General features: G+C 44.1%; 1 protein-coding gene across 1 annotated transcript in view; it reads left to right on the plus strand.

The window, feature by feature from the left end:
• LOC119855042 (furin-like protease 2) overlaps positions 1–13,166 on the plus strand; it is a 31,188-nt gene that overhangs the window by 11,786 nt on the left and 6,236 nt on the right. The window contains exons 2-6 of the mRNA XM_038400417.2: positions 1,009–1,467; positions 3,358–3,493; positions 9,713–9,801; positions 10,736–10,799; positions 12,018–12,106. Coding sequence (XP_038256345.1) covers positions 1,009–1,467; positions 3,358–3,493; positions 9,713–9,801; positions 10,736–10,799; positions 12,018–12,106 — 837 coding nt within the window. The remainder of the gene's footprint in view (positions 1–1,008; positions 1,468–3,357; positions 3,494–9,712; positions 9,802–10,735; positions 10,800–12,017; positions 12,107–13,166) is intronic.

A 13,166-nucleotide genomic window follows, 5' to 3' on the forward strand; every position in this document is an offset into this window, starting at 1 on the left:
AATTTCGCTCCTTAGGTACTATGGAACTTTCTAGTATAAAGGTAAACCTCATCTATGCAAGAGACACAGCTTTCTCAGGAGGCCAGTCCAAGCCTGGAATGAACTCCCCCAGGAACTAAGGTCCATCACAAACCTCATCACCTTCAACTCCAAGTGCAAAATGCACTTCTGTGACCTGCCTTCTCCAGTGTAAACACCAAGCAGCATGGACATTAAAACAAAACAAAACCCTACCAAAACAAAACATTATGCTGGACACACAATTCTCCCCCTGGGGAGGGGATATGAGAGAGAATGAACCATATAAGTTACAGATGTTAGGCACATCCCTTAATGCACTAGTGGAAGGCACTCAGATATCCTGTGATAAGAACAATATAGGGAATAAAATGGAATGGACCAGACCACAAGTCCACCTATTTCAGTACCTGTCTCCAACAGTGGGCTTTAGAGGAAGGTGTAAGACACCCCACAGTGGGCAGATGAGGATAAATCACCTCCCATTAACTATTAGAGATCAGGATGAGATTTAGAGATTGACATGAGCCCTGAAACATGAGGTTCAATATACCCTTCAATACCTGTTATTACAATTTTGGATATTCTTGTTATTCATATAAATATCCAATCACTTTCTGGATTTTATATTCTTGGCCTCAACAATTTCCTGTGGCAATGAGTTCCACAGTCTACCTATGCACTTTGTGAAAAATATTTTCTGTTATCAGTTTTGAATTTGTCACTTAATTGAAGGTCTCCTTGTGTTATAAGATGGGGAGAATAGAAGCACCCGAGTTACCTTCTCGAGACCACTAATTATTGTATATACTTTTATCTAATTTGCTTCTCTCTGCATCACTTCTTGAGCATAATGGAGAAAATGGTTCCAAACAAACATCAAAAAAGCAAATGGATTTGGATTAACTGCTAGATAAATGAGTCTCCACGGAGTTGTCTCCCCACATGGAGTACACTATCTGAGCCACTAACAACTTTTTCCCTTCTTAGGTATTGTTGTTGGACAAATGACCACTGCCCAGGCCTCTACGGGATCACCACTGATATCTGCTGGTGTTTTGTCAGCTGCTCCAAATGCAACCACTGTCAGGGTCTCTACGATATCAACTACAGCTGTGACAGTAACAGCTGAAATGCTGTCAACCACTGCAAACCCCACGGAAACTACAGGGGTGCCATCTGCCACAACCCTATCCACTATTCCAAATGGGACCACTGTTCAGGTTTCTCTAGGACTAACATCAGCTGTGACAGAGTTGGCTGGGGTAACATCAGCTACCCCCAATGGCACAACACCTACCAGCATGCTGTCTACTGCTCCAAATGTGACAGCGTCTGCTGGGGTTCCATCAGCCACTCCATTCGTAAGCACCATGGAATCCACAAACTGCAGTGCAGTGAACACGACAGAGTGTACAGCTTGTTCACCAGGAACATTTCCCAGCAATGGTAAGATTCAGAAGATTTCCCTCCCAGCTGCAGCTCTCTTACTTTGTCTATTTAGGTGATTGCAAAAGGGACAAAAACTGGGTGTGTGATTTTTTATTTTTATGCTACAAAAAAGGGCTCAGATTTTTCCCCCTATTCATTTTTTACATTAGAACATCAGGCCTTGTCCACTCTGTCTAACCTGGAGGACTCGGTGGTTGATTGAAGAAGTGGTAGGATTACAACCTAAAAACACAATGCCGGTGAAATGTAGCTACTGGAGAGGGGAAGCGATTCTAAGTATGGTAGATACGAACAAAAACAATTTCAAACTATTTGCTCCAAACAATCGGAAAGAAACAGCCGTTAAAGATTCAGTATTCCTGCCCCTTCAATTAAGTGCTGAGAGAGCTCCCAGTCCACCTCTGTTACATGGGAAGCCCCTCAGCAATGAGACTTGACATTTCTGATTTTCTAAAGTAAAAACTATCAAACAAAAAAAATAAACCTTTGCAGACCCCCTTCATACTCTTTAAAGAATCAAGAAAGGGCAACCTGCTTCCCCCTTTCCTTCCCCCCTTTCCAGTTCACCTTTAAGGGTGAGTGTGCGCTTTCTTTCCCATTTTTAAGCTCACTTTTTTAGGCAATAAGAATGAATTAAAAAGCTCCAATGAATATAAAGCCCAGAAACAGATGGCAAATGTCTCCACTAATCAGCCTGTTGATGGGGACCTCATCTCCATCTCTACACAATGCTGAATACCTGCTCTCTGCTAATGCCTAAAGTATTAAGAATAAGGATTCATGTTCCACAATGAAAAAATCACCCAAAAGGAAATTCTCCTTCATACCACATGTGGTCAACCTATGGAATTCACTAGAGCAGGAGATCAGTTAAATAAATACCATAGTTTTATTTTTAATACCAGACTGGATAACGTTTGGATCGATAATAAAACATGCATCAGGGCATGCTAAGAGTAGGATAACCAGCTCTGATGCTTCGAGGCATGAGACAATCCCTGCAGAGGTCAAGAACTAATTGCCAACACCACCGTATACAACTTCGCACAATTGGGTCTATTATAATCTTTCCTGTCCCACATGTTCTGTTGCAAAGTAGCAGGCACTGGTTCCTGCCAGAGGAAGGATAACAGATTTGATGAACCAAGAGCTGGCATGGCAAATCCTACATAATTATTCTAAGTAGATTAAATTGGTTTTGTAGAGTTAAGACTGATAGAATTTTTATGATGTGGGAATAGTAATGTAGTTTTGCATGCTCAGAAGACTGTTTCTTCTTAAGGCAGAATTCTCTACTTTTGGCGTTTCTGCTTCAGTTCTATTTCCTGCTAAACTTACCTTAATCAATGATCAAAAGTAATTTTTTTAAATTATTTTTTAGAGTGAGCGTGAGGAAAAACCTCCTGGTCTCTCAAATTAAAAATAGCCTTGTTAACTATAAAGATTCCACAATGGAGACAACAGATTTGAGACCTGGGATTATAACATACTCTCTGTTCAACAATTGTTCTTGTGCCAATCTGAGCAGATTCAAGTACTCTGGGATTATTAAAATCTGATTTTTAATATTAAATTCAATATTTTTTTTCTTTTCTATCCTACCGTGTTATGTAGGGTGACCAGATAGCAAGTGTAAAAAATTGGGCTGGGGATGGAGAGTAATAGGTGTGTATACAAGAAAAAGCCCCCAAAATTGGGACTGTTCCTATAAAGTCAGGACATCTGGTCACCCTAGTGTTATGTGAGGACAAAATTTTGATAATTTTGTCTGAGGCCCACTTAGACAAAGATATTTCTACATTCATGATAATGATCTGTGCTTTAAAAACTGGTGTTTTATCTTTGGATACAAATGTCATTTTTTAAAAAATGTTTATTCTGCTTTAGAGACATTGGGTTGTTTCTGCTGCTCAGAGGGCTCCTGTGCAGACCCTACTGATTGCATATCCTGTCCAGTTGGTCACTATCAGCCGCTAGCTGGACAACGGTCATGTCTGCTTTGCCCACAAGGATATTACACTAAGTAAGTCTCTAGTTGTGATTGGGATTATATTTTCAATTAGGCACAGATTATGTATTCTCTCTCTCTCTCTCTCTCCTTACAATGGGGTCTACTACTTTGTATTTGTACAGGTGTCTAGCCCAATGGGCCCTTGTTCTTGGTTGGCCCTTGTTCTTGGTTCACCCTTAGGCACCACAGAAATAAACATGATTAATAGTAATTTCCTGGAATAGGATCTCTTTTGCTGCCCCCCATTAGGCTGCAGGAGCAGTATTAATGGAGTTTCCCAACAGTAGAAAATGTAAGATTTCACTTAATCAAAAACTAAGGGTATGTCTACACTATGAAATTAGGTTGATATTATAGAAGTAGATTTTATAGTCGATTGCATATGTCCACACTAAGCGCATTAAATCCGCAGAGTGCATCCTCACTACTGTGGCTAGCATCGACTTACGGAGCGGTACACTGTGGGTAGCTATCCCACAGTTCCCACAGTCTCCGCCACCCATTGGCATTCTGGGTTAAGCTCCCAGTGCCTGATGGGGCAAAAACATTGTCACAGGTGGTTTTGGGTACGTCATCAGTCATCCCCCTCCCTCCGTGAAAGCAACGGCAAACAATCGTTTCGCACCTTTTTTCAGTGCAGATGCCATACCATGGCAAGCGTGCAGCCCACTCAGCTCAGCTCACCGACACCGCTGCTGTTGTGTCCTAGGTGCTGCTGGCAGCAGATGATGCAGTAGGTCTGCTAACCATAATCATCCACCGCTTCTTCCGCAATTCTGCTTTCCTACAGCTTGGGGGATCCATTCTGGTCCTCCTGAGTGCTGCTAACCATCGTCATACACCGCTTCCACCGCAACTCTGTTCTGCTGCTATTGTCTCAATAGCGAATTTCTCCATGTTGTTTGTCATGGGCTCTCGGGTAGGTGAGTTCTTCCTTGGGAAATGTGCATGATGCTAACTGTCGTTCTTCACCGTTTCCACTGCAACTCTGCTCTCATGAATCCACCTTGCAGGTCCTCTCGTCATTCTCTATAAATATCTATTCTTGTGGCATCCATCGTCAGCCACTGCTTCCGCTGCAACTCTGCTCTCTTACTCTCCTGCAGACGGCATACCACAGTAAGTATGGAGCCTGCTCAGATCACCATGGCAGCTATGAGCATTGTAAACACCTCATGCATTATCTTGCAGTATGTGCAGAACCAGAACCTGCAAAAGCAGGTAAGGAAGCAACAGCAGCGTGGTGACTAGAGTGATGAGGACATGGACACAGACTTCTCTCAAAGCACAGGCCCTGGCAATTTGGCCATCCTGGTGGCAATGGGGCAGGCTCATGCCATGGAACACCAATTCTGGGCCCAGGAAACAAGCACAGACTGGTGGGACCGCAGAGTCTTGCGGGTCTGGGATGAGTCCCAGTGGCTGCGAAACTTTCGCATGCGTAAGGGCACTTTCATGGAACTTTGTGACTTGCTTTCCTCTGCCCTGAAGCGCAAGAATACCAATATGAGAGTAGCCTTCACAGTTCAGAAGCGAGTGACAATAGTCCTCTGGAAGCTTGCAAGGCCAGACAGCTACCGGTTGTTCGGGAATCAATTTGGAGTGGGCAAATCTACTGTGGGGGCTGCTGTGATGCAAGTAGCCAACGCAATCACTGAGCTGCTGCTATCAAAGGTAGTGACTCTGGGAAATGTGCAGGTCATAGTGGATGACTTTGCTGCAATAGGATTCCCTAATTGTGGTGGGGCAATAGACGGAACATATATCCCTATCTTGGCACCAGACCACCTTGGCAGCCAGTACATAAACTGCAAGGGGTACTTTTCCAATGGTGCTGCAAGCACTGGTGGATCACAAGGGACATTTCATCGACATCAATGTGGGATGTTCGGGAAAGGTACATGACGCTTGCATCTTCAGGAACTCTGGTCTGTTTGAACAGCTGCAGGAAGGGACTTACTTCCCAGACCAGAAAATAACCGTTGGGGATGTTGAAATGTTATCCTTGGGGACCCAGCCTATCCCTTGCCCCCATGGCTCATGAAGCCATACACAGGCACCCTGGACAGTAGTAAGGAGCTATTCAACTAGAGGCTGAGCAAGTGCAGAATGGTGGTAGAATGTACATTTAGGCATTTAAAAGCATGCTGGCGCAGTTTACTGACTCAGTTAGACCTCAGCGAAACCAGTATTCCCATTGTTATTGCTGCTTGCTGTGTGCTCCACAACATCTGTGAGAGTAAAGGGGAGACTTTTATGGTGGGGTGGGAGGTTGAGGCAAATCGCCTGGCCACTGATTACACACAGCCAGACACCAGGGCGATTAGAAGAGCACAGAAGGGCACGCTGTGCATCAGAGAAGCTTTGAAAACCAGTTTTGTGACTGGCCAGGCTACGGAGTGAGAGTTCTGTTTGTTTCTTCTTGATGAAATCCCGCCCCCTTGGTTCACTCTACTTCCCTGTAAGCCAACCACCCTCCCCACCTTCGATCACCACTTGCAGAGGCAATAAAGTCATTGTTGTTTCAAAATCATGCATTCTTTATTAATTCATCACACAAATAGGGGGATAACTGCCAAGGTAGCCCAGGAGGGATGGGGGAGAAGGGAAGCACCGGGTTGGGTGGTGGATGAGAGGAAGAGGGAAGGACAAGGCCACACTGCACTTCAAAACTTATTGAATGCCAGCCTTCTGTTGCTTGGGCAGTCCTCTGGGGTGGAGTGGTTGGGTGCCCAGAGGCTGCCTCCCCAACCCTCCCCACATCCTTGGCCATCTGGGTGAGGAGGGTATGGAACTCAGGGAGGAGGGTGGGCGGTTACACAGGGGCTGCAATGGAGGTCTGTGCTCCTGCTGCCTTTTCTGCAGCTCCACCAGATGCCGGAGCATATCAGTTTGATCCCCCAGTAGCCTCAGCATTGCATCCTGACTCCTCTCATCACGCTGCCGCCACCTCTCATCTTGCTCATCCCTCCTGTCCTCGCATTCATTTTCTGCTTTCCTGGACTCTGCCATTGTTTGCCTCCATGCATTCTGCTGAGCTCTTTCAGTGTGGGAGGATTGCATTAGCTCAGAGAACATTTCATCACAAGTGCATTTTTTTGCCTTCTTATCTGCGCTAGCCTTTGGGACGGAGATGATAGCGGGAGTGTTGAAACATTTGCAGCTGCGGGAGGGAAAAAAAGGGAGAGTAGTATTTAAAAAGACACATTTAAGAGAACAATGGGTAGACTCTTTCACGGTGAACCAAGCTGTTAACATTACATAGCACGTGCTTTCGGTACAAGGTCGCATTTTGCCTCTTATATTGAGGGCCTGCCGGTTTGGTGTGAGAAATCACACACACAGGGCCAGGCAACAGAATTCGGCTTGCAGGCAGCCATGGTAAGCCACAGTCTTTCGGCTTCTTCAACCTTCATAACATGTGGGAATGGTTTCAAACAGCAGCAGCCTCCTTTCCTATACCAAGCACCAGTTGGGTTGGCCATTTAAAAGGAGGGGCTTTACTGGTTGCGAATGCATCCCAAGTCTTCAGGGCAAATTAATCATTAAACACGCTTGCTTTTAAACCATGCATTATATTTACAAAGGTACATTCACCAGAGGTGCCTTCTCCAGCTTCCTGGTCTGGGAGCCTGCCTTGGGAGGGTATTGGTTCCAGGGTGATAAACGGTTCCTGGCTGTTGGGGAGAATGGTTTCTCCACTTGCCTGCTGTGCACTATCCTCTTTCTCCTCATCTTCCTCATCCCCAAAATCCTCATGCCTGTTGTGTGAGACTCCACCCTTGCAGGTGTACACTGACAGGGGTGGGGTAGTAGTAGAGGTCCTCCCTAGAATTGCATGCAGCTCATCATAGAAGCAGCATGTCTGGCACTCTGACCCAGAGTGGCCATTTACCTCTTTGGTTTTTTGGTAGGCTTGTCTGAGCTCCTTAATTTTCATGCGGCACTGCTGCGGGTCCCTCTTATAGCCTCTGTCCATCATGTCCTTGGAGATTTTGGCAAATATTCTGGCATTTCGTCTTTTGGAACAGATTTCTGATAGCATGGATTTCTGATAGCACTATACAGCAATCAGATCTGGAGCTCTTTTGCGATTCTGGGACTGCATGGTCACTTGTGCTGATGAGCTCGCCATGCTGGCCAAACAGGAAATGAAATTCAAAAGTTCCCGGGGCTTTTCCTGTGTACCTGGCTAGTGTATCTGAGTTGAAAGTGCTGTCCAGAACGGTCACAATGGAGCACTCTGGGATAGCTCCCGGAGGCCAATACCATCAAATTGCGTCCACGCTACCCCAAATTCGACCCGGCAATGTCGATTTCAGCACTAATCCCCTTGTTGGGGAGTACAAAAATCGATTTTAAGAGCCCTTTAAGTCAACAAAAATGGCTTTGTCATGTGGACGAGTGCAGGGTTAAATCAATCTAATGCTGCTAAATTCGACCTAAACTTAGACCAGGGCTAAGGCTGGGAACCAAGAGATGTGGGTTTTTTGCTCCAGCTCTTCCACAAACGTCCTCCTGGGTAGCTCAAAGGAGTTTTGTAAACTCTATCTTTGCATCTTAGTTTTCCTATCTGTAAAAAGGGAAAGTATGTCACTGGCTCAATTATGTGCTGTGAGGCTTAATAAATTAATCATTGCAAGGTGCTACCGTGACTATCAAAATGCCTACAAATACATGTGTTGGTCCAAGAAACCAGTCCTCAGGTTGTCCAGACTTCATAGGCCAAGTGGGATCTGTGGTATAGTGCAGTCTTGACTTGGTTGCAGTTGTAATTTGTCTGGGCTCATCTGCTTTATCTTATATCTCCTGTAGAAATTAGACCTTTTCCCCGTGTGCGTGGTGAGTTGTGACTTACTGATCATGTGTATGCAAATATTTCAATTGGAAGCATGTATTGGCCATTTACACACATTAGACATATACAAATGTGTACAGGCAGCCTCAGAGCTGCAGAATGCATTAGCATACTTTAATAAGAGGCCCTGTCACTGGTGCCAAAAGCTTCAGCTGATTATGGTTTAGCAGCTATTTCTTCCTTCAACACAGTTTATGAAACCCTCATGGATGGTGGAGGGCTCCGCAGTAACTTGTTCTCTTGGTGACTTTAATTTAAGGCAGGGGGTTGGTCCCTTATCAAAGGTCAAGCTATATTCTTGCAATTAAGCTATTACAATGGCCACAATTGGACTCCTGAGTTAGAGATTAAGAGATTACCAGGTTTCTCAATCTTACCAGTGATGCCTTAATAAGGATATCACAGTTCCAAGTACAAATGCTTCTGCCATTGAATCTGTCTCCTAATTTTTACCTTTAATATAAACCTCAGCTGGAGCTAGCTGCTAGTCCACTGCAATGTGAGCCTGCATTCAGTGCCTCTTTCCCCCAGCCAGGTATGCAATGAATTCTACCGGGCCTCAGAATCAGTAACAACATGATATATTTGATCTAATGCCACCTTGGAACTTGCATTCTGTAATAGGGGATGGGAAAAGATACCTAAGGGGTCATGGAGGAGGGATCAAACTGAGAAGAAAATTCCTCATTTAGAAAAGTGGTATGATTTGGATCTGCCTATAAGAAACGCATTAGCCAGTATATGCACCCCTTCTCCTAAGCCATCCCCAGCTCCTGTTCAGGTCTCATTTAGGCTGTATGGCCAAGATTCTCAAAACTGGATACCTCAACTTAGACTACTAAATCCTTGTTGAGGCTTCTATTGAAGTGACCTGATGTTCAAAGGTGTGGAATACCCAGCAGCTCCCATAAAAATCAATGGTAGATGCTGAGCATTCTGCACCTTTGAAAATCAGGCCTCTTGCAAGCCTGAGTGTGGACTTAGGCTCCTAACTTCAGGCACCCATTTTAAAATCTTGGCCCAACTACCTTGAGGATGGGACTTTGTAATCTTGTCCTCCCAAAACTTATCTGTAAAGCTTGCAGCGCACTGCAGGAAATGCATAAACAATCTCTAGTATTAATGCAATCGAGAACTTCATTTCTTAACTGAATGTTTAAAGCTCAGGCTAGTTCTAGTTGGGTTTTCCCCCCTGAACTGCCTCATCCTCCTTAAACTATTTCTGTATTTCCTAGAGATGCACCAGATAGAAGCAAACAAATAGATCTGCCAAGCTCAGAAGCCTCCGTTTAAGTAGCTTAAATTTGACTGAAGCTTTTTTCCTCATGAAAAATACATAAAACTGAACTAACTTGATTCAATTATCTTTTTAGTTTAGTGAAAAGTGTTGCATGCCTGCCCTGTCAGCCTGGCTCTTATTCCAATGAGTCCGGGGCACCAGCTTGCAGACCATGTGGAAAAGGTATGCTTTGACTCTTATGCATTTCCAAGGTGTGCTGTGATGCCAGAATGTACAAGATTTTTCTTATAACTGGTTACAGTAACAGATTACTTAAAAGAAAAAGTAGCATTTAGTAACAGGATTGTTTTTTCAGACCAAAAAACTGAACTATGGATTCCATTTCTTTTGACTGTTCTAATATATTTTTCTAATTTGATGGGAAAATTGCCATCAAACCATGCATATCACCTTGTTCTTGTGTATAACAAAATATCTTATGCTCCCCCTCACACCTGTACTAGCCTGTGATAACCTTCCTGTAGGGTCTCTCTCTCTCTCTCTCTCTCTCTCTCTTCAGGTCCTCTTGATTTTCTTCAGGAGGGGAGGCCAGGTGTTCATGTACCCCGATTAGAGTAAGTTCCTCCTACTTCAGATGACTGGGTCAGAACAGTTGCCTTTCCTCAGTCCAGGCAAAACATCCCTCCCTATAGCTTTTGTATGGGAAGGTAGGACAGCAACTGCTGGTAGCCTATACCCAAACCTGCACTTTTGTCAATAGCCTTTTTCACCTTCACTCGATTCAATGCAAAATGGGGATGGAGCACTCTGTGCAATACCAGAAGTTCTGCAGGGCCTGTCTACCCATCACAGGGGCACAAAATGTCACTTTGCCATTCCTGACAGAGTTTTAAATCTTGGCAATAGCACTAGATTGAAGTGGAGTGTCTGAGCCTCCTAGATGTCACACTAGTATTGCAAGGTCATTATGATTCTCCCCTAGTTTTAGGGCTCCTTAAAAAAAAAATTCAAACACCCTTCTCCCGCAAATCACTGTCAGGAGAACACACAACAAGGTTTACATGTCATTGGTGAGACTCATCTTAACTCTTTGTAACCTTGATAATTGAGTGACTGGTGCCATTACAGGGAATATTCCTCTTTTCTGTTTCTTTAGGGTATTTCAGCTTCCAGAAAAATTCAGCATTCTGCATGCCCTGTTCACATGGATCATTTTGCAAGTAAGAAATGCATATATGATTTTTCAGGGGTGTGGGAAAGGGAGGTAGGATTCTTTTACTATTGGCAAATGATTCAAGAGACGAATTCAACTGGCAAAAAGGGAGGCATCTTTGTTTTTCAGGCTGATCGATGAATATCTCCCTACTGAGCAATGTTATAAGGGGGATCTGGCTGTTGGAGAGAGTCTCTTAAATATTCCAATATTCTGTTCTCCTCCTTAACTGAAATTGACACTGTAGTGAACACTGACTTAAGGTAAAAGATCCTAAAAATTCAGTGGGTCAGTGATGACGAGTGAATGGTGACCCTATACATGCATTTCAGTTGTGCCCTGAGGCTGACCCAGTGATGGTGCAATGGTAACATATTTAGCTGCTGCATGAGAGGTTTCAGTTCAGGATTCCCCTTCTACCCAGACTATGCTGTTGTTTGGCAGACAAGCAGCCAACAAAAGTGAATAGAATTAGAAACTCCCATCAGTTGACAGTCACACTGCAGTCCAAGATGTGGTTTTACATTAATGATTAAACTCCCTGGATAACAAAAGAGGTGAAGAGGGCAGCAGATAAACTCCTCGGTGCAAAGGCATGAGAATAATTTTGGATGGAGAGGAACTTGAGAATTCACTATCAAGGGGGGAAAGAAGGGTGAGAAAAAAAATAAGTAATAATGAGCTGGCAAATACTGGCCTTAAGAAAACTGGGGCATTTGGTGATAAACTCTATTTGTGATGAGCTTGGTTGCTGAGAAGTTATCAGAACTGATTAGTATTCTGTGAAGGTTTCACATCCCATAAGGCCACTCCCCTTTTCTTTCTCCTCTTCCCCGTTGTTGTGTTTTCTTTTGATGTGTACCTTTAGGCCTAGGCTTCGTCTGCATTAGGGTGCCAGCCACTGGCATGCAAATCCCTACTGTAGATGTGCTGCACCATTGTAAGTTGCAACTTGCATTGGTGTAGCTTACCTCAGCTACAGGGGTCTGCACTAGAAGTTTGTACCAATGCAGCCAAACAGCTGGCTAAAACCCTAATATAGACAAAGGCCTCAGCTCTTAATTTAAGGCCCGAAGGGGAAATAAAGCTAGCATTAACATCCAAATAGTTTAGACCTAGTCAGCTTTTGCTCAACATCATACAGTTTACATGCTGTATCAGATGATTCAGCTAGAGTTCAGCTATATTTGTAGATTTCTTTTCCTCTCTCCTCTTCTCTCCAAAGTACTACCAACTGCAGCAAGTGTACAATGTGCCCCACTGGAGAAGAGGCCCTTGGCGAAGCATCTGAAGAATGTGCACCTTGTCTGCCAGGTAATTAATTAAAAGAAGGGAAATGCAGATGATATTCTGGCTGAGGACAATGAACTTTATTTAGAGAATAAAACTTGCAGATGGTTTTGGCTGATCTCTACTAGCAAACTGGCCAGCAGCTGGCACCTATTCTCAGCAACAATGCTGACATGGGTTTACGGGCTAGCGTTTGCAGGACACACCATTTCATCATTAATGCAGAAGAGTTCTTGCAACTTTTATTTCTACCATGCTGGCAGGAAAACTTTTCAGCACCAGTACATCAGGATTTTGGCTGGTAATCATGCTCAGCAATGGGTTCGTTCGCTAGTACCCTAGGTTGGTTACAGCAGACTCAAAACCACTTCTACTTACTCCTGCGGGAATTCTGTGTCAAAAAGTTAAAAATTCTGCACAGTATTTTAAAATTCTGCATATTTTATTTGTCAAAACAACACAATATAATCGTGCCAGTTTCAATTATTTTGGTAATTTATTTCAAAATACCTGTCAGTAAGTATGTCTGTAACAATGCAGACCAAAATAAAATAGTTCAAGAAATGTTTGTTTGACAAATGGACTTCCACTAGGCATATTAATACAGAACATTGAGTAATTCATTTGAACTACAATACAGAAATGTATTTCCTGCCCCTCTCAGAAGCAGTGCAAAGGCTTAAGGGAATTGGGTAATGGAGGAGCTGAGGAAGAGGGAAGGATCCTAGGAGTGAACCTGGAGGGTTGTTGGGAGTGGGTGGGAGAAGTATGGAACAGTTGTTTTTTTGATGGGGAGGGGGATTATTATGGAGTTGGGGAGCCTCTCACATGCAGACTCTGGCTGACCCCTAGCCTTTTCCATTCCATCAGGCACATCTGCCCCATCCTCATATGGCATATGCCCCATCCTCATTCTGTAACCTCCCTACCTCTTGTGGCCCTGCAGCCCCCTTCCCATTCAGTCCCTGTCTCAATGCTGTCACCCCACTAGCTCCTGAGCCCGTCTGTCCCCAGTGTAACTCCCCCCCCCCCCAAGAACCTCAAGTGCCCTGCTCTGTCCCTCCCATGCCTCCTTACCTGGCCG

Source organism: Dermochelys coriacea, chromosome 4, assembly GCF_009764565.3.
Source record: "Dermochelys coriacea isolate rDerCor1 chromosome 4, rDerCor1.pri.v4, whole genome shotgun sequence".
Taxonomy (NCBI): domain Eukaryota; kingdom Metazoa; phylum Chordata; order Testudines; family Dermochelyidae; genus Dermochelys; species Dermochelys coriacea.